We start from the raw sequence: 21,758 nt of genomic DNA, 5'->3' as shown, positions 1-21,758 counted from the left end.
GTGTGTGTGTGTGTGTGTGTGTGTGAGATTGGGTTTGGAAAATCAGGCAACGGACTCAAGCAGCAGGGTGGAGTAAGGTTCTAAAATACAGTTTCCGACTTAGGCAAATGGAAACAATGAGTGTAGTAGACAGACTGATGGTAAAGTCTTTACACAGCTCACATGCTAAAACACACCAGACTCGAACAGCTGCTGAAATAACTTACTACAGTTGCAAATCTGTGTTACAAGCAACAACTTATTTATGCCACAGCACTGTCGAATTCTCAAATCTGATTGATCCAGGGGGTGGCACGGTGGTGTAGTGGTTAGCGCTGTCGCCTCACAGCAAGAAGGTCCTGGGTTCGAGCCCCGTGGCTGGCGAGGGCCTTTCTGTGTGGAGTTTGCATGTTCTCCCCGTGTCCGTGTGGGTTTCCTCCGGGTGCTCCGGTTTTCCCCACAGTCCAAAGACATGCAGGTTAGGTTAACTGGTGACTCTAAATTGACCGTAGGTGTGAATGTGAATGGTTGTCTGTGTCTATGTGTCAGCCCTGTGATGACCTGGCGACTTGTCCAGGGTGTACCCCGCCTTTCGCCCATGGTCGGCTGGGATAGGCTCCAGTTTGCCTGCAACCCTGTAGAAGGATAAAGCGGCTAGAGATAATGAGATGAGATGAGATGAGATGAGATGATTGATCCAAAAGTGTTGATTCATTTTCTATAATAGCAGCTCTGACAGTAGCACCAGCTGCAGGACAAATCATAGGCTTATATTAATGTGCTTGTTCTAATATGTTATTCTTTCTATAGTAACAGCTAATTCACAGGGGCTTGTATGACAGATGCTCCACATAACCTAAGGCTAATAATAAACATGGGTTGTTATTTAAGAATGAAAAACATCGAATCATTGATGAGATGATGTTGTCTATTAGAACCTGTTAGGAATCTCCAGTTTCCACACTTTGACACGTTCAGTAAGTTTTCTGCCATTGCATAATCTTCCAGACAGGAGACTTTGCAATTTCCAGTGTTGGAATAATATGACAATTTGACTCTTTTTGGCTTTGGCTGAAGCCTATAGAGGCACCTGTCTGTATGTTTAACCGAGTTCGAGCGTGTTTAAGAATGTAATTGGCGTGCCAGCTTCAGGTAACGATTCCACAGTTGCGGTGTGGCGCCACTGTGTACTGACTGTGTACATACTATGTTACGTAACCTCAGTTTAAAATGTAATACTCTGTGGTTGAGTGGTCTAGAGGGCTGGCCAGGAAAAAGCTACAGTTTGCAACGTCAGTTTGAATCCTGGAGTCGATGTATTTCTGAGCAGGCTATTTTTTCTATTTATGTACCATAGCTTCTATCTCCCAATCAGACAAAGGCTGAGCTCAGACCTGCACAGGTCTCTAGTTGTCTTATTAGCTGAACAGGAGAGAGAGAGAAAGAAAAGCTGATGACAGAGCGACTGTTTATAGCTGCTGCAGTGTAGTACATAAACAGTAATAGGAACTACCTTGTGACAGTATAAATAGATTTTTTTTAAAAAGAACGACATGTTCATTAATTGGCGGCATGGTGGTGTAGTGGTTAGTGCTGTCACCTCACAGCAAGAAGGTTCTGGGTTCGAGCCCAGTGGCCGACGGGGGTCTTTCTGTGCGGAGTTTGCATGTTCTCCCCGTGTCTGCGTGGGTTTCCTCCGGGTGCTCCGGTTTCTCCCACAGTCCAAAGACATGCAGGTTAGGCTAATTGGTGGCTCTAAATTAACCGTAGATGTGAATGTGAGTGTTTGTCTCTATGTGTCAGCCCTGCGATAACCTGGCGACTTGTCCAGGGTGTACCCCGCCTCTCACCCATAGTCAGCTGGGATAGGCTCCAGCTTGCCTGCGACCCTGCACAGGATAAGCGACTACAGATAATGGATGGATGGATGGATGTTCTTTAATTTAAAAAAAAAATTGTCAAATTGCCTTGGTATAAGATGAATGAAACACTTTCGAATTCTGACATAATTTCTGAATTTCTAAAATGTATAAAATGTTATTGAATAAAACAAAATGCAATGCAGATCGTAGTTACAACAACGAATAAAGTTCAATGTTACTGGACGCACTTGCACTGGCTCATAAAAAAACTTACACTATATGACCAAAAGTATGTAGACACCTCACCATCACACTGACATGAGCTTTCCTTTTGCAGCTTCAACAGCCTCCACTTTTCTTTGAAGGCTTTCTAAAACATTTTGCAGTGTAAGTGTAGGAAAATATGCCCATTCAGTCAAAAACCCAAACCCCAAAACAACGCCAGACCATTATCCTTTCTCTACCAAACTTTATTGTAAGCACTATGCATATCTGTAGATAGCATCCTCCTGGCATCCGCCAAACCCAAATTCATCAGTGAGACGGTCAGATAGTGAAGTGTGATTCATCACTCTAGAGAAGGCATATCCACTGCTTCAGAGTCCAGTGGCTGCATGCTTAAACACGACTCAACCTGACAAAGTCATCTGAGGCTTGTGTGCAGCTTCTTGGCCATGGAATCTTATTGAAGCCCATGAAGTTCCTGACGCACAGTACTTGTCCTGAAGTTGCTTTCAGAGCCAGTTTGGAACTCTGTAGTGTGTAACGCATCAGCGGCCCAGCTCTGTGAGTTTGCAAGGTCTACTGTTTCATGGTTGAGCTGTTGTTGCTCCGAGACACTTGCATTTCACAATAATAATAGTACTTATAGTTGACTGGGGCAGATCTTGCAGTACAGAAAGTTCAAGATTTGGCAAAGGTAGCATCTTATGACAGTGCCACGTTTTATTGTAACTGAGCTCTTCAGCACAACCCATTCTACTGCCAAGGTTTGTCTGTGGACAGATGCTTGAGTTTATGCATCTGTTAGCAATGGGAATAGCTCAAACTCCTGAACTTAACCATTAGGATGTGTGCCAACATAGTTTTGGCCGCAAGTGTATTCCTAGCCTGTTAAGATGCCTTTAAAAAAACTAACATTTAATTACTATAATGTTTCCCATCACAATTGGTGTGACAATCTTGGTGCTTGGGATATTGTTAAAAAATGTATATTATGAAGGTATATTTAAATAATATTGGCTGGCTTTGAGTGGTATATAAGATATATTCCATCCAGCTAGCATGATATTGAATTAGTCAAAGATGAGTTCAATATCATGCTCGTTGAATGGAATATATTTGATAGACCATGAAAAAAAGCCAGCCAATATTATTATTATTATTATTATCTCATCATCTCTAGCCGCTTTATCCTGTTCTACAGGGTCGCAGGCAAGCTGGAGCCTATCCCAGCTGACTACGGGCGAGAGGCGGGGTACACCCTGGACAAGTCGCCAGGTCATCACAGGGCTGACACATAGACACAGACAACCATTCACACTCACATTCACACCTACGGTCAATTTAGAGTCACCAGTTAACCTAACTTGCATGTCTTTGGACTGTGGGGGAAACCGGAGCACCCAGAGGAAACCCACGCGGACAACATGCAAACTCCACACAGAAAGGCCCTCGCTGGCCACGGGGCTCGAACCCGGACCTTCTTGTTGTTAGGCGACAGCACTAACCACTACACCACCGTGCCGCCCTATTATTATTATTATACCTACACACTCTCTCTTCATATCAGCATTCTCGAAGGCCAACGCTAGCTTACCCACGACTCGGTGCTGTTAGCACAGCAGCACCGTTACCTTCCAGCCCATGTAGCATTCATCAGTCGTGTTAGCAAAGTCCAACATTAACGCAGTCAAACCAGTGCTATCGAGAGCAAGTAGCACAAGCTAACAACCAAGAAACTAAGATTTCTGTCTCCAGACTCTTCTTCCATGCACGCTCGCCACAGTATTTTTCACTCATACTTTTTCACTCACACATTTCCCGATATAATTTACTTAGTTACTTTTAAAATCAGCATCAACAGCTACACACAACGGAGCTACGTGGCAGCCAAAATTCTCTCAAAATCTTACGTTTTTAATGTAGCCAACCTAGCAGCCATGTCTATTTACAGATTGTCACAGTCGCTCGCTAGTACGAAAATTTTATGTCTCCAACATGTGACGTCGTGTTGTCTTGACAACTTGTAATATTGTAACAATATTGCACACTCATTCTCCATTGGGTAGAGTGACATAATACACGTAGGATAAGCCATATGATAATATTGGATGTTATCAAACCAAATGAATGAAACCCGCTAGAAGGGAATAGAATACATGTTTTTATTCCATGGAAAAAGTGACCTGTATATATAATAATTGTTATATAATGAATCATAATATATTAACCCTCCAAAGTCCAAGTTTATTATTCAGTTATTCATCTTAAAGAATGTCATTGTAGTTAATGTTATGAACTATACAGAAACTATACTAAAACTAATAGCCTATAGTTACATGAGTTTAAGGGGTTAATATCCAAGATATTAGTTTACTGTCAATGTTAATCGTCAGAATGGAAGCATCTATTAAAAGATATGTCCTCTGTCTCTCACAGTGATGTGTTAAATGGATCAGCGGTGTGTGTCTACCGTATGCAAGATATCATCCGTGCCTTCAAAGGAAACTTCTACCACAGGGAGGGGCCACAGTATAAGTGGGCGGAGTTTACTGGAAGAGTGCCCTATCCCAGACCTGGAACAGTGAGTTCTCTTTCTTTCTTTCTTTCTTTCTTTGAAGATTAAAATAGCAAGACATTATGTGGTCATGAGGAGTCTTTATTGGCGTTGAGGTTTACTCTTGATCTGGCATCTGTTGCATGTGATTGCACCTCATTAACACAGACTCAGAGCCTGGTATTTTTCTTAATGCTTGCCATTTCTCACTCTGAGCAACTGTGAATGGTTTCACATATTTCCAACCTCACTTTTATGGTGTTAAATTATCTTAATTCTTTTGCTTTGGAGTTCCTGGATGATAAGTCACAGGTTTTGGTAGATGTAAGAAGGTTAACTTTTAGGTTTTAATGACAGATACTGTATTTGAACATCTCATCTCATTATCTCTAGCTGCTTTATCCTGTTCTACAGGGTCGCAGTCAAGCTGGAGCCTATTCCAGCTGACTACGGGCGAAAGGCGGGGTACACCCTGGACAAGTCGCCAGGTCATCACAGGGCTGACACATAGACACAGACAACCATTCACACTCACATTCACACCTACGGTCAATTTAGAGTCACCAGTTAACCTAACCTGCATGTCTTTGGACTGTGGGGGAAACCGGAGCACCCGGAGGAAACCCACGCGGACACGGGGAGAACATGCAAACTCCGCACAGAAAGGCCCTCGCCAGCCACGGGGCTCGAACCCAGACCTTCTTGCTGTGAGGCGACAGCGCCAACCACTACACCACCGTGCCGCCCCGTATTTGAACATTTAACAGTTATTCCACGAAATCGAGTCGTATATGAGCTGATAGCTGATGAGGCACGTAGTACCGAGTTGGCTATAAGCCATGTACAATGAGATTGAGTGAAATAACTGTTTTATTCTATCCATATTCACTGGATTTTGAGAAATTGAGCATTTTTATTTTTATTTTTAGCAAATATTTCGTCCTCAGTTGGTTCAGCAACATGCGCCACCATTTTCTTCTTCGTCTTCTTTAGGTTTTTTTTTTTTTGCGGTTGGCAAACCAACTTAAAGGTGCATTACCGCCACCGACTGGGCTGGAGTGTGGAACAGGAGATATTGGGTTGGGGGGCACTATATTCTTTTAGCTGTTTCTGTTTCTTTTAAATACTTGATAAAGTGATATATCTGACTTGATGCGCTCCACCATTTTGTTTTTCTCTGCTCACGGTATATGAGCTGCTATTCTAGTAGTAGCGTAGCCAATCAGAGCGTATGATTGCTCATATCCAGTGAATGTGGATAGAATAATATCCATTATCTATCCTGTTTGGACATCTGTAATATCTGATCTATTCTGAACGAAGATGTTATGAAGGTGTCAAATAGCTTTAGGGTTGTTTTACAATCAGGGTACAAAGTTTGTGTCACAGGGGTCCAAAATTCAAATTGATTCAAACTGGTCCTTGTACCAGTTTTTAAGTGAAGGACAAGTTAAAGAACAGATAGGCATGTGCAATAGTTTGTATTATAACAAGATTAAGTGTAGCTTTAAGCAGGGCTGGGAGAAACAAATGAAGTGATTCTCAGAGAGGACTTTTTTTTCTGACAATTCAGAATCCACTACTTCCATAGTGCTTTTAAATATAAGGCTGTAAGCTTTGTGTTAGTTGTCTCTAATATTTATGTCCCAATATCTTGACCACATTTTAGGATGAAAATAATAATTTTAGATATGTTATTTTATATTGAAAAATTAGCTGTCTCGGAGAGGACATGTTTTTGACAAAATTACGTACTAATTTGATCAAAATAGTCTGAAAACTTACTGGCATTCAACATTAAAACTTAACTATGTTTCCAATGATATGGAACCAAATATTTGTTTTATGGTATAAAGAATGATTTAAGTGCATCCCTTTTGGAGCTACCTGTGGTCAAAAAAGCACTTTTTCTAAATGACATGAGTAATTTTGCTAAATATGACATATATTGCCATACATTCACCAAAAATAACGTTATCACCAAATTTTTTTTTTGCATGGTAAATAGAGCTATCACAGGGCTACAATAAACAACCAAGTTTATTTAATCAAGCCTTTTGATATTGAAGATAATGAGTGTTAAATGTGATTTTTAGCATGCGTACCCTGATTGTAAAACAACCCTTTACTAAATCTACTTAGCACGGCTCAGCCTTTTTTATTATTATTATTATTATTATTATTAATTTGATACTCTATTTACATTTTATAATATCTAAATTTTGAGCCAGAGGTCTCCCAAGCTGCCACTGTTGGGCCCTTAACCCTCTCTGCTCCAGGGTTACTGTATTATACCGTAGCTAACCATAGTGCATTCTTTATGTCATCGCCTAGTGTCCAAGCAGCACCTACGGAAGTTTCCGTTCCACACGGGAGTATCCTGATGATGTCATCTTCTTTAGCCGCACCCACCCACTGCTGCAGGAAGTGGTGCGTCCTGTGGACAGCCGACCTTTGCTAATTAGAGTTGGTGTTGACTACAAGTTGACTCGAATCGTTGTAGACAGAGTGGAGGCTGTGGATGGACAATATGATGTTCTCTTCATTGGGACAGTGTGTGTGTGTGTGTGTGTGTGTGTGTGTGTGTGTGTGTGTGTGTGTGTGTGTGTGTAAAATATCCATATATTATAATGTAAGAAGCTGTCAAAATTCACTGTGTGTGTGTGTGTGTGTGTGTGTGTGTGTGTGTGTGTGTGTGTGTGTGTTATCTAGATTCTGGCCTGGTGCTGAAATCTATTCACCTCCCCAAAGAGCAAGGACAAAGTCAAGAGGTCATCCTGGAACAGCTGCGGGTCTTTAAGGTGCAGTGTGTGTTTGCATTCCTAATGTGATTGGATAACTTCTGTAACAAAACTCTTGACTTTTGATCTGTCTTTGTCCTTGCAGCATAAGTCACCAGTCACCGCCATGACACTGTCCAAGAAGAAGGTATGGTTATTGTGGACTGTGGACAAACACACATACACAGAAGCAAACACGATACCCTATTCCAACCGTCTTTTATACAGTGTTTCTATGGCAACCTGAGACTAGGCAGATGAGAGTCAATTCCAGAAGTGTGAGTTTTCACACATTTAAGTCATGAAACACTCAGGCGAATGCCCTGGAGACCACACAAAGCAGCAGTGCATTTTCACTGGTGAAGGCTAAGCATGGAGTGAATGCTTGAGTTTGTGTGTCTTAGATATTCCTAGCCTTATATTCTCTGAAATATTTCCTCAAGGTTGTGCACTGTAAAGCATGGGTAAAGATTTGACTGAGATGATTGCATAGTAATGTGCGCGTGGAGTTGCCAAGTGTTTGAGCACAGCATGGAAGCAGAAAGCTTAGTGCAACAGAGCAAATACAGTATCAGTCAAAAGTGTGGACACACCTTCTAATTCAATGTTTTTTTCTTTATTTTTATTAATTAAAAGACACTTCATGTCTTAAAGTAATAATGGATGTTGTTTCTCTTTACTTAGTCAAGCGGTTCTTGACATAATATGGATTATTACAGTTGTGGAATAGGACTATTTACTGTATTTTTATGATTTACTATTTAGTGTTTGATCTCAAACGCATTAAGAAGGCAAGAAATTGCACGAATTAACTTTTGACAAGACACACCTATTAATCGTAAAGCATTCCAGGTGACTCTCTCATGAAGCTGGTTAAAGGAGATACGCAGAACCTTTATTTTTAAAAACATTTCTGAGTGGATAGTATCTCCATCCTTGACTCTTGTATGCTGCATAAATGGGAATAAGAAAATATATATTTTTGAGAGTTAAAATCGACCGCAAAGTTGGCATTTGAGCTGCCCCGCTGAGCCAGCCAGCCCTGAGTGCGTGACGTCACAGCAGGAACCGGTTTTAAGGCCGAGGCCTTTGACAGCTATAGACCAAAGCCAGACTCGGCAGACGAGAGTGGTTGCAATGGCCTCTTCGTTCGGATTTATTGGAGATTCTTCGGATTCCTCAGATAGTAATACATCTGACTGAGATAGTCCTGAAATTGGAGTGTGTGTACATGCTACTGCTATACATGTAGAACCGTATCAGTTCGAACCATCGGAGAGTGAATCCGATAGTAACACATCGGCCACGGAGGACCCCACCTTACGAAATAAAGCCAGAGAACAAAGCTGTCTAGAGAATTGGATGGAATTGAACTGACAGTCTCATGTGACTCTCATTAAAACAGGATAGGCGTTATGACTTATGCAATGTACATGCATGCATTTTCACTGATAAAACGTAAAAGGCTAATTAAATAATCAGATGAACTGAGACAATCACACTCTGAAGCAAATTAAATAATCTTATACCGGTAACTTAAATATACAATACAAGTTACATCTAAATGCAGATAAACAACGAGTGTTGTTGTTGTTGTTGTTCACGTCTTGAAGGCCGATCTTGTGGCCGATTGTTTTGAAACAATCTGACTTTCAGTTCTTCGTTCAGTTCTTCGTTCATTTGCTTCTTCCACGTAAGGGCGAGATATTACTGCTGAGGCAAGCATATCCAGCGGAGAAATCTGACGACTGGTCCACTCATTCTCCATTTTCTCCATACTGAGCACTCCGCCATTACTGCTCGGCTCACACTCTGGGAGAACTGGTGCAACTGACCTTACTTTCCTTTTCTTGTAGTTTTCTTTTCCTTTAATTGTTGGTATTGCACCCTCTTTCAATATGGGCTTATCGACAACGCTCCTCAGCAGATCAGAGGTTTCATACGAGTCATCAGTAAAATGTGCCCCTGAATTTCTCGCAAAACACATCCAAATCTTTGCAGTTTGAACATTCTTGGGCCATGAATGCAACATAAATCCACCTTCTGTCGTGTTGCTGCACCCGCCAGCAGCACATCTATGTGACATGACGATAAATTAGCTCAAAATGGAAGATCGAAGTTGCAGTCAGCTCTGTGTTTTAGTATAGCGAAAATGGCAATGAGACCGATAGCCTTCCTGGTGTGACGTCACAGATGTCAAGGTCATTCACTCAGACCGCTACCTATATGAATCACTTTAATCGTAAAAATTACTATATTAGATTCATTGATAACGCTTACAACTATTCCTATGCCATTCTTGAGGTCTCAAGGCATTTATAAACAAAAAGTGAGGTCATGGTTCTGCGTATCTCCTTTAAGATAATGCCAATAGTGTGCAAAGCGTCATCAAGGTAAATGCTGGCTACTTTGAAGACTCTAAAATGTGAAACATTTTTTAACACTTTTTTGTTTATCACATAGTTCCATTTATGTTCCAGATGTTATTTCACAGTTTTGATGCAGGAAATAGTCAAAATACAGAAAAACCTATGAATGAGTAGGTGTGTTCAAACATTTGACTGGTACCGTGTTATATGTGCAAAGCATTTGCAGCTGAACGTATTCTGTCCATTTATGTGCATATTTTCATGTGCGTGTGTATGTTCTCTTGAGCAGTGGCTGTTTGTGGGATCTGCAGAGGGCGTGTCTCAGTTGGCTCTGTATCAGTGTGACCTTTATGGTCAGGTGTGTGCAGAGTGCTGTCTGGCCAGAGACCCATACTGCAACTGGGATGGCCATGCATGCAGCCCCTATATGCCAGTTGCACGCAGGTAAGTACCAGAACACATACATATACATGCATATACGTTTGGTTTCTTTATTATAATCCACAGCTCCTGTTTATGTTCCTGTCTATCTCGCTACAGGAGAAACACTCGTCATGTTGGTGATTACGGGAATCCTTTAAATGAGTGTATCAGACAGGGAGGTAAGAGACATCAAGTTCTAAAAATCTATAAAGTTGTTTTATGATGATGTTTATTGTTACAAGTGCAATACAATAAAACTGAATTTAGTTGTTTATTATTACGCTCAGCTCTCAGTTGCTGAGTTGCGAGTTCCTTTGTTAACCCTAACCCCAACCGACAAACTGGATTTTCCAAAACGGCATACAGCATGTGATTGTGGCGTGTGACGTAAATCAGGCAATTGCTTGGTGTTAAAATAAGTGACCTTTATCGCTTATTTATACGTACACTATATGGCAAAAAGTATGTAGGCAGCTGATCATCATACTTTGTTGAACATCTTATTCCAGAGTTGGTTTCCACTCTTCTGGAAAGACTTTCCACGAGATTTTGGAACCTCACTTTATATCCAGGTTATTGTCATGCAGGAACAGGTTTGGGCTCCTTAGTTCCACTGAAGTAAAATGGCAATGCTACAGCGTACAAAGATATTCTCGACAGGAAGGCCTACATATGGGTGTGACGGTCAGGTGTCCACATACTTTTGGCCATATAGTGTAGCATGATAATTAACATTAAGTGTACTGGTTTTAGCATCTCCCAAATGGACGTTGTTCTCAGCCAGGGGTTGTCAACTGCAAGACCATGGCATAGATCCAGCAAACTATTTTAGCAGACCAAACCAAGTACATAAAAATATATTGTAACTAACCTGAACTCAATAAACATGAAAAAAAGACACTTGTCACAACTCTAACAATGCACCAGTGTGGCTTCTGTAGCAGATCCTCTGTTGAGACTCATCCAATCAAGTGCGTTTATGTCAATTATTTAGCTGAAGGCATCTCACCAGACTTGCTAGACTAGCTACAGGGCTAGCATTCTAAAAGGGAGAGTTTTCACCGAGTTTTCATTTTATTTACCCTCTTTGGTTTGATTCGCGTCTAACTATGTGGCTTGATTCAAAAAAACAAAAAGTCAACAATGAAAACAGAATGTTCAAAGATGATGGGATAGAAAAGTATGTGTTTATTCTCAACACATCAAACACAACACAGATATGCTCATCAAATATAAAACAGATACATCACATCTGTTAAGAGTTCATAGCACTGGTCAAAAGTGATACAAAACAAAATGGAACAACTTTGAATTTTCATATTTATAGAGACAAATTGGTAATTAAAGCATTAAAAGCTGACTTGTCATAATTAAGTCATGAAAATTGTTTTTTTTAAGAATGGAATTTTATTTTGCTGGATGGTTACAAATGTTGGATTGTTTTCATGTGGCGGAAAGCAAGTTACCAGTTAACATTGATCATGTGGGGAAAAAAAACAGATCAAAGTGCATCAAAGGATAACGACATGAACCATACAAGCAACCGAAAATAACTCTCATATTTAACTCCACAAGCAGAATCTCAGAATGTATCACTTATTAGATTGAAAACAGCCATGTTGAGTGTTGAGTGAGAGTAAAATGCAAGTGGACAAAGTCAGGTTGCTGTTGCATCGTGATAATGGAGGGGGAAGCCATGGCCTAATAGTTAGAGAAACAGCTTTGGGACCAAAAGGTTACTGGTTTGATTCCCTAGACCAGCAGGATTGGCTTAAGTGCTTTTGAGCAAGGCATCTAACCCCCAACTGCTCTGGCAAGAGTGGTGGTGTACCTTGTAGCCCAGGAGTAATAGGGTTATACCCGGAACAAATTAGTAACAAGCTGAAAATTTCAGAATATGTTCAGAATACCTTTAGGAATAACATACTAAAAGTCCCCGGAAATCCCCCTTGTGCTCTCTGAGAAATTCAAGATGGCGTCCAAAATGGCCACCAAATGGAGATCTGCCCATATCTCAGGCCCAAAACAAAATATTAATGCAATTAAAAGGTCAGAATATATGTTTTGTAGGGTAGGAGAGTAAATTCCAACATGTGTGTATTAATTACATTGTGTATTAACATTATATAATAACAATGTACACATTATTATAACAGTATATTCGTGTATAGTGTGGATCCATTGGTTACTCGTTCACTCCGTATCATCCTATTCTGTTCACAAAACAACAAACACAATTACTAGGGGTTGGAGCACTTATTTTCATTAATATTAATTAAAGTAAATTGGTGGTGTAAAATGAAAAATGGCATGTTAAAAGGTCATGCTGAGTTCAGTCATTTTTAAAAGGTCATGCTGAGTTTAGTCATTTTTTGTCCGAACACACTGGCATTGCTAGTAGTAAAGACTGGCGCTAGAAACTCAAAGATTAATTTTTTTCCACTCTTAAACAAGCTTGAATAAATTCCCTACTTCATTGATGGTACAACAAAGGTCCAAGCATTACAACTGAGGCACTGAGAAGTGTTTAAGTCTACTCATTGTTTATAAGCAAGAGCTTTTATTGAGGCAGACCTTTTTGTCATGAAAGTCGCCGGAATGTTGAAGAAGTGTACTGAAACAGCTTGCCATTGTAGTTTTAGAAGATAGAGTTCTCAAATTTAATTTCCCTTTAATATTTTATCAAAGCTTAAAGATGCACTAAATATTAAGGAAATTGATGTCTAATTGTTGTCTTACATTATGTTCATGTATGTAGGTAGGTAGCCTACTAAGCTAATCTGTCAATCATGTCAACCATCAAATTCCATGTAATTTCCACATTAATAACCTTGTAATCTTGGTTAATTTTAATTTTAACAGTGTGACAATGGTGAATTTGCATTGCTTGTATGAGAGAACATATAATTTAACATTTTAATTGCATTTATATTATGTTTTATCCCTGAGATATTGAAAAATCTCCAATCGGCGGCCATTTTGGATGCCATATTGAATTTCTCAGAGAGCACAAGGTGGATTCCCGGGGACTTTTAGTATGTTATTCATAAGGGTATTCTGAACATATTCCGAAAAATTCAGCTTGTTACTAATTTGTTCCGGGTTGGACTCAATTTTGAGCTAATGCTCTTGGGCTATTGTGTCTGATTAGCCAAAGAAAAACTGATGATGTGATTATAAGTTCAGGCATTGAACCTGACTGATATGATAATGGAAGCATCAGAATTTGGTATGAGGAATATAAGTCCATGGCACCATCATTTTTTGGACAATCCAGGCCAGGGGTGTGAGAAATGTCTTCCAGTACACATTAGAGTGCTAATACCTACTAAAGAGTGTTTATACTGTACAACACAGGCTATCAGACTTAGGCCCAATCCCAATTCTAATTTCTACCCCTACCCCTCCCCCTTCCCCTCCCCCTTCCCCTTGGCCCTTCCCCTTGAAACTGAGCTACAAGGGATAGGGCTTGAAATTCAACCCTTACGTATTGGGATAGCCCTTCAACGATCGCATACGTCATCGCGTACCTCCGTCAGCGTTTACGTTAGCAAAACGCAACCAAATGCGTCATTGGCTGCGACCAGCCGCTACAGTCAGAGCCAGAGGCAGAACCAGAAATCTCTGCTGGCAGGGTGTGATTTGTTAACTAACACCACTGAATGGGATATCTTTGGCGCTTCGTGCACCACATCCAACAGAATGAGGTGTCAGAACACTCATGTAAACAATAAAAGCGAGAATAACAGAACAAAACGTACGCAGTCAAGCAACCGAAAACAATACTCACTCCCAAAGCTTTTTAGCAGCAGCTTGGATTTCAGAAATCGCTGCTCATTCTCAGCTCGAAAGCGAATCAAGCGGCGTGTTTCCTCTGGATAACAACTTAAAACACGTAAATAATGGAGAAAATACATTTATGACAATCTTTCGCCGCGGGAACCGCCATCTTTCTGAAATCCGCATGAAATCTCGCTGAAATCCGCATGGCATTGTGGGAAATCACTCAAACCCCTTCGTTCGGAGTCAGCTCCAGGAAAATCTCCATTTGGAGGGGTACAGAAGCCCTACCCCTTCCCCTACCCCTCCGCGTTAACTGGGATTGGGATACCCCTACCCCTTCACGTGAACGCGCAAAATGGAGGGGAAGGGCCAAGGGGTTGGTCCAAGGGGTGAAATGGGATTCGGCCTTACACTGTTGCATGGTTAGTGTTTATAATCTCTAAGACAGACACTTCTAGTCTGTTCACTTGATCACGCCCTTAATCTTTGGGATGAAATGGGCAGGGCTGTTCGCAGAAATACACTGCGACTGTGCAAAGCAATCATATCCACATGTTATAATATTCCTACACAAAGCATCCATTATGGAGAATCCATGCCCAGGCATATACTGTTCTGAAAGCCAAAGCAGGCACAAGTTATTAGGTTGTCATATATAATAAACTGACAACTACATTATCAATAAAAAAATAATAATAATAAACGTCCGTACAGACATATGGTGTTATAACACAAGATTATATGTAACTGTGATATTGTTCCAATATTGTTGTAACTCTCATATATTATATTATATTAAAATATAATGGTTTGTATGATTCAGTAGAATAGTCATATATTAGATTTATTCGTTTTCATGTCTGTTTGCACAGCTGGCCTGGAGGTGCAGTCAGAGGAGAAGGAAATAGTGGTGGCTTTGGGGAACAGTACCTACCTGGAGTGTCTGCCGAATTCACAACATGCCAAAATTACCTGGTTTAAACAGATCGGAGAGAACAGTCTGGAACAATATGAGGTACAAACACAACCTGTACATGTGCATGCATACAGTTGAGGGCAAATATTTATATACAACAAGGCTAAAGACATTCAAACTCCAATTTTTACGTCTCCACACATTTCATCTTACCATACGTTTACCGTGTCAAGTCAAATACTTGATCTCAGCAACAGACAATTTCAAAAGAATAGCAATGAGACATTTATTTTAGCTTTAATTTACGATATCACATTTTCAGTGGGTCATAAATTTACATGCACTTTGATAATATTTCATTTCAATCTGTCATTGACTTTTAATTGCTTTAATATGAATCAAGTGCTTGGGGTAACTTTCCACAAGCTTCTCAGCATACTTTGCTGGAAACTTTTCTCATTCGTCATGACAGAACTTGTGTTAACCCCATCAGGTTTGTGGGTTTCCTTGCTCAGACATGCTTTTTTTTTTTAAATTCAGTCCACAAACTTTAATTGGATTCAGGTCAGGGCTTTGGAATGGCCATTCTAATATTTTCACTTTGCTGTCTTTAAACCCCCACAACCCTGCACAGGATACGGTAAGCAGTTACAGATAATAGATGGATGTCTTTAAACCATTTTGTGGTTGTGACCAAGTTGTAACTTTCTGGCTGTCTTGATATGTCGCTTCAATATTTCTGGATAAACTTTGTTCTTTATGAAGATATGAAGTGCACTAGTACCCACTCCAGCCAACCAGCCCCACAACACAATGCTGCCACCCCCAAGCTTCACAATTGGGGTGGTGTTCTTCAGATTAAAATCCTCACCCTTTTTCCTCCATGTATACGCTCATCATTATGGCCTTTATAACAGTTTATTTTTTGCTTCATCTGATCAGAGAATACTCCTCCAAATAGCTCATGATCACCTCCAAACCTCAGTCTGGATTTTTATTCCAGAATAAAGCCTTCTTCCTTGTGAAGCAGATTTTCAGACCATGGTGAAAAAGGACTCTCTTGATAGTGGGTGTACTAACTCATGTGTGATAATAGCTGTCCTGAGCTCCAAGGTCTAGCCATTATCTTGCAATGTCCTGACATGCCAGGAGGCAAAACCAGATTTTTTCCGTCTAAACTTAATCTTTCTTTTTCTACCGTAGAATGGATGACCATCCTGCTGCAGCTAGCAGGCAGGTCGTAATGGGCAAGCTTTGTTTAGAGAATCTTTTCTATCTCCTTCTCCAAGTGGAGAGAGCAGTGCCATCCCTAAATAGGGCTGCTCTGACATCTGGGTAGGATACGAACTTTGCTGTTGCCCGTACAGCAAAAAACAACCATCACACTCAGATCACCATGTGTGTGGGTTTGGGGGCTGGAGGCTTCCAGTGTCCCCACCTGCACCTGTCATCTCTCCTACGTCACCACAGGACTTATATCGCACCAGTTAATCAGTCTTAGTTAGTCAGTCCTTGTCCATGTAGCAGCACGAAAGATTGGATTAATGTGAGGCAGGCTTGTGCATGTCCTGACCCACACTCTCTTCCTGTGGCCTCCCTGTGGAAGCAGGTATGGGGACCATAACATGCATCCTAGCAGGTCAGGGCGCAGCAGACTGGCCAGAACCTTGGTAAATTGGGGTCTGCTCTTGCAGGTCGAAGTGACCACAGCTGTTTGCAGATGCTGCGCAGTACCGCCACCCTAGAAGCACCAGTACTGTCTTCACCAGAGCCCCGTTGGCCAGCAATGTTTCAGGGTGATCCGTGACAGCCTACATGGCTACTGAAACGGCCCGTGAGACATGACCAGACTCACACCATACTTCACCTGTCACGGCAGTCCCCTACTTTTTCCTGTGTCCATCTCTCACAACGTGGACAGGAGGGTTGGACTTATGAAATACAATAGTGGGTGTACATACTTTGGTACCAGATGCTGCCAACTAACTCCTTCACCAGTTTCTTTGTTATTGTTTTGGTGTTCAGTTGAACCTTGTGGACCAAAGTCCGTTCATCCCTGGGAGTTATTTTGTGTCTCTTTCCTGAATGATGCAGTGTCTGTGTGATTCCAAGACTTACATTTTCATACAGTTGTTTGTACAGATGCTCATGGTACTTTCAATGAATTAAAGCTGACATAAATCTGTCTCTAATTGATTGTTTTAAAATTCCCTCTGATGTGAGCAAAGTAGACGCCCTAACTGACTTGCCAAAAGAAATGTCTAGTAGCATCAAATGTGTGGAGTTGTGGAAAAACTGAGCTTGAATATCTTTAGCCGAGGTGCATGTAAGCTTTTGGCCTTAAATCTATACCTCTAGGCAGACATAATACACATGGATAAATACAAACATCTCCTTTTCTTATTCAGGTGACCTCAAGTGATCAGCTGGTAGTGATTGACAGGGGCATTCTCATTCCGAGGGCGGAGCTTAAACACGATGGAATTTATCACTGTCAGTTGGAGGAGCATGGCTTCCGTTGGATGGCCGTAACAATTCGATTGAGCGTGTGGAGTCCCGGTCAGCATGCCATTGTAGACTCCACCCAGTCCTGGCACCAGGATATGTTAAATCTGATTGGCCACAGTGGCTTTGAGCACTACTGCAAGGAACTGGGCAAACAGCGTCATGATCATAAAAAGACCAGGGAAAAGGAGCAAGCACAGGAGAGAAAGAGAGGAGAGAGACAGAAACATGGAGGAGAACGAGGAGAGAAGGAACGAGGAAAAGGCAGGAAGAACAGAAGCAAAATGGGAAGGTCTGCCTCGAGGTCCCCAAGGAGCACCTAGAGACGTTCATACTGTGACCACAAAAGACAGCAAACATCTTCACAAACTCACAGATACATGAACATACACAGATCAGTGACATTATTGTTTTGTTGAAGCTAAATGAGAGGACTGTTGCGAAGAAGCAATGTATGAATGACAAGGGGCTTGGCTTTTATGAGGGATGATCTCGAAGCCAGTGGGCACATGGACATATCCTGATTACGGTAAATAGTGACTGAGCCCTGCAGAGCTGAAACCCCTTACAAACATATAAAGCATCTCAGACATTCTTGTAGTTTGTGTAAATAGAGAAAAGACTCCATAATGTTTTGGAGCACCAGTGAAAGCTATTTGTTTTTAAAAAAGACTGCTGGCTTTGAAGCATAAATGTTACAGGTATTGCATATTAACTGCTTCTAAATGTATTGTTCTGAATGTTTTCCCCTTTTTTCTTATTTATCTTTGTATTTATTTTCACTTTATTTGAGAGAAACAAAAGCTGTATATTTGCGGTGGTTATTTTCTTCAGTCATTACAAATGGACAAAAAGATTCCTACAATGACCTTCTAGTTGGTGAAATACTGAGATAAACCATTGCTGTTGGAGGAATCACCTTTAAATATAATAAGATGGCACATATGTGAAAGCTCTTGCTTGATGCTTTGCTTGATGTTTCCTGGCATTGGGACTGCTCTAAAATGGACTTGACTAAGCATAGAGAGAAAAGTCAAAATTCATTTTCCACTTAACTGTGCATGAACTGTTTGGTATAGGCGCACTTCATGCGAAACAAAACGTGATTGCAACCATGGATGACAACATCGAGCCAGCAGCAGGGCCAGCAAATGAACCCTTTATCTAACAGAGTTTAAGCAGGGTCATCTCACCCTCTTATGAATTTATGAATAATAGAAAACTGTGTCTAAAAGTGAGCAGTTAACTGTTGCACTGCACATCTATGGTACCAGTAGAAAGTCTTTATTCAACTGGCAATACTGTAACAGGCTTAATTGTTGTTATTTTTACACTTTAAAATAACAGCAAAGACATTAAAAAGCTATATTTCAGATTCTTTACATAAGGAATACATAAGGAATCATGATTGTCCAGCCTTATGAAGGAGCCACCTATGCTGAGCATTTGTCAGCTGCATTTCCTGAAGTTGTTACTCAATTTTATTCCAGTTTATTCATTCATTCATCTTCAGAAAACACTTGATCCTGGTCAGGGTCATTGTCAATCTCGAGTCTATCCAAAGAGCAGTGGGTGCAAGGTGGGAATATGTCCTGGATGGGATGCCAATCCATTACAATTTAGCATCACCAGCATCATCTACGTACGGGCATGTTTTTGGGAACTCTACACTCTCTCAGTTTTGTCACTGCTAATTCCTACCTGCTAGTTGTTCTGTCAAGCAACCTGGAAAGGTTAGGGATAACAGACACTTCCTCTGAGACATGGTCCAATCTCTGTATCATAGGAGAGCTCAACACGCTTGGAGGAGAACTCAAACCTGCCTGTTCTGTAAAAAAAAAAAATTAATAATAATAATGGGTGGTGTAGTGGTTAGCACTGTCGCCTCACAGCAAGAAGGTCCTGGGTTCAAGCCCAACGGTCGGTGAGGGCCTTTCTGTGTGGAGTTTGCATATTCTCCCCATGTCTGCGTGGGTTTCCTCCAGGTGCTCCGGTTTCCCCCACAGTCCAAAGACATGCAGTTAACTGGTGACTCTAAATTGACCGTAGGTGTGAATGTGAGTGTGAATGGTTGTCTGTGTCTATGTGTCAGCCCTGCGATGACCTGGCGACTTGTCCAGGGTGTACCCCGCCTCTCGCCCATAGTCAGCTGGGATAGGCTCCAGCTTGCCTGCGACCCTGTAGGACAGGATAAGCGGCTATAGATAATGGATGGATAAAGGTTAAATCTAGACTCCTGATGTGTTCTTCAGCTTGTTATTCTGTGGGAATCCTTAAAGGCTCAATGAAGAAGCCTTTAACAGATGTTTTTTCAAGTAGAGCATTTTCAGAAACCTACCATGAAACCTACCGTGATTTTTTAAGAATATGTATATGAGCTTGCAGACATTTTCAGTTGGCTATCAGATTCATCACGTTTCGTCAAATTTGTCATCCTGTAATGATCTCAAAACGTATAAAGACCATACTGACTGACTAAAACTGTAACTTTTCTCATCTGTAATTCATACTGAGCATAATAACAAAATAGTACACTCAGCTTTGACCAAACCACATCACTGCCTAGTTTAGAAAAAAAAATCTTTCATTTCATCAAAGTTTAAATGATTTGAAAAAGTGGGTCAGACTACAACTCAGTCGCTGCCCAACACAGGAATTCTCAAGCGTCATTGAGGTAGAACTGCTTTGTATAATAAACTGTTTTGTGGATTCATGAGTAGATTTGGTTGAACCTCTGTGTACATTTGGACTGCGTAGTGTGTATCAAGTGTCTGAGTCAGAATACCAATTTTCAGATCAGTTTTCACTTGGGTTATGAAAAAAGGCAAAAACTGGGCTCACGTTCATGCTCTTAATGCAAAGGCCAGGACAGACAGACAGTCATTCATTCATTTTCTTTCTCTTTCTCTCTCTATTGCTCAATGTATTTGATCTCAATTTCTTGAAAATTGTGACGTGCGTAGAAAGAAATGTCAACAAATACAAATGTGCACACCCTTAAACACATGACTCACAAGATATTTGGAAACAGAGAGAGAATGAGTTTGAGTTTTGATGTGTAAAAACACACACAATGGACCGAAGGAAATGAAATAAAAATGGGGTCAGAGAGAATAAAGACTTCCAGTTATACTGGATGTATGTATTGAATGGTGTGCGTAAGGGACCAAACAGCAAGGCATGAGGGCACAGGAGTTTTTGGTTCAAAAGGCAGGGTTTTATTTACCCCAAAATATTTTAGCTTACAAAGACCAAAATTAATAAGAACTAGACCTATAATAGAGGTCAACAAAATGTAACTTGACTTGACACACAGACATCTGACATGACATTAACTAAACAAAACATATATATAGTGTGGCTTGGCCAAATCAAATAACACAGAAGGGGTAAACAAAATTAAACACTACAAACAGATACAAGGGCAGCACGGTGGTGTAGTGGTTAGCACTGTCGCCTCACAGCAAGAAGGTCCGGGTTCGAGCCCCGTGGCCGGCGAGGGCCTTTCTGTGCGGAGTTTGCATGTTCTCCCCGTGTCTGCGTGGGTTTCCTCCGGATGCTCCGGTTTCCCCCACAGTCCAAAGACATGCAGGTTAGGTTAACTGGTGACTCTAAATTGACCGTAGGTGTGAATGTGAGTGTGAATGGTTGTCTGTGTCTATGTGTCAGCCCTGCGATGACCTGGCGACTTGTCCAGGGTGTACCCCGCCTTTCACCCATAGTCAGCTGGGATAGGCTCCAGCTTGCCTGCGAACCTGTAGAACAGGATAAAGCGGCTAGAGACAATGAGATGAGAAACAGATACAAAGCAAAACTAACTAAAGTCAAAATCCCCCTTGGGCACATGGTGAGACATGGTACCGCCTAATGAGCAGGCTCCAAGATTTAGGTCTCCTCGGCCCTCAGCCACACCTTTTGCCCGATCGCCCCCAATGCTCAAGGTGACTAAAAAAAATGAAATAAAAAATTGAAAAAAAAAAAGCTCAAAGAAAGAAACACATGATTAGTGACAGTGTGAAAATGTGTGCACTCCATATAAAACAATGTAAGGTTAAAGCAAATAAACTGTAAATCAAGCAAACTGTTTTGTGTCAATTATTTGAGTATGATCATATAGATGACTGTAAATGATAAACTGTGCAGCAAACTAATAAGGTGCCAAGGTAGAATGTGGGATGATATTACCCTGTGTGGCTGTGGTCATCACTCTCTGTGTGTGTGTGTGTGTGTGTGTGTGTGTGTGTGTGTGTGTGTGTGTGTGTGTGTGTGTGTGTGTGTGTGTGTGTGAGAGAGAGAGATGAAAGAAGAACATCAAAGCAAATGGTGCAGATCTTGTCCTTAGGTAAACTCTAAAGTCAAATC

General features: G+C 41.0%; 1 protein-coding gene across 1 annotated transcript in view; it reads left to right on the top strand.

Moving 5' to 3' along the window:
• Positions 1-21,477, top strand: part of sema3h (sema domain, immunoglobulin domain (Ig), short basic domain, secreted, (semaphorin) 3H) — a 56,996-nt gene extending 35,519 nt beyond the window's left edge. The window contains exons 10-17 of the mRNA XM_060932186.1: positions 4,503-4,647; positions 6,955-7,174; positions 7,333-7,421; positions 7,507-7,548; positions 10,059-10,213; positions 10,310-10,371; positions 14,848-14,990; positions 17,300-21,477. Of these exons, the coding sequence (XP_060788169.1) occupies positions 4,503-4,647; positions 6,955-7,174; positions 7,333-7,421; positions 7,507-7,548; positions 10,059-10,213; positions 10,310-10,371; positions 14,848-14,990; positions 17,300-17,719 (1,276 nt within the window). The 3' untranslated portion in view covers positions 17,720-21,477. The remainder of the gene's footprint in view (positions 1-4,502; positions 4,648-6,954; positions 7,175-7,332; positions 7,422-7,506; positions 7,549-10,058; positions 10,214-10,309; positions 10,372-14,847; positions 14,991-17,299) is intronic.
• The last annotated feature ends 281 nt before the right edge of the window (positions 21,478-21,758 follow it).

This window comes from Neoarius graeffei, chromosome 10 (genome assembly GCF_027579695.1).
Source record: "Neoarius graeffei isolate fNeoGra1 chromosome 10, fNeoGra1.pri, whole genome shotgun sequence".
Lineage (NCBI taxonomy): Eukaryota > Metazoa > Chordata > Actinopteri > Siluriformes > Ariidae > Neoarius > Neoarius graeffei.
This window is presented reverse-complemented; position numbering and strand designations above follow the sequence as displayed.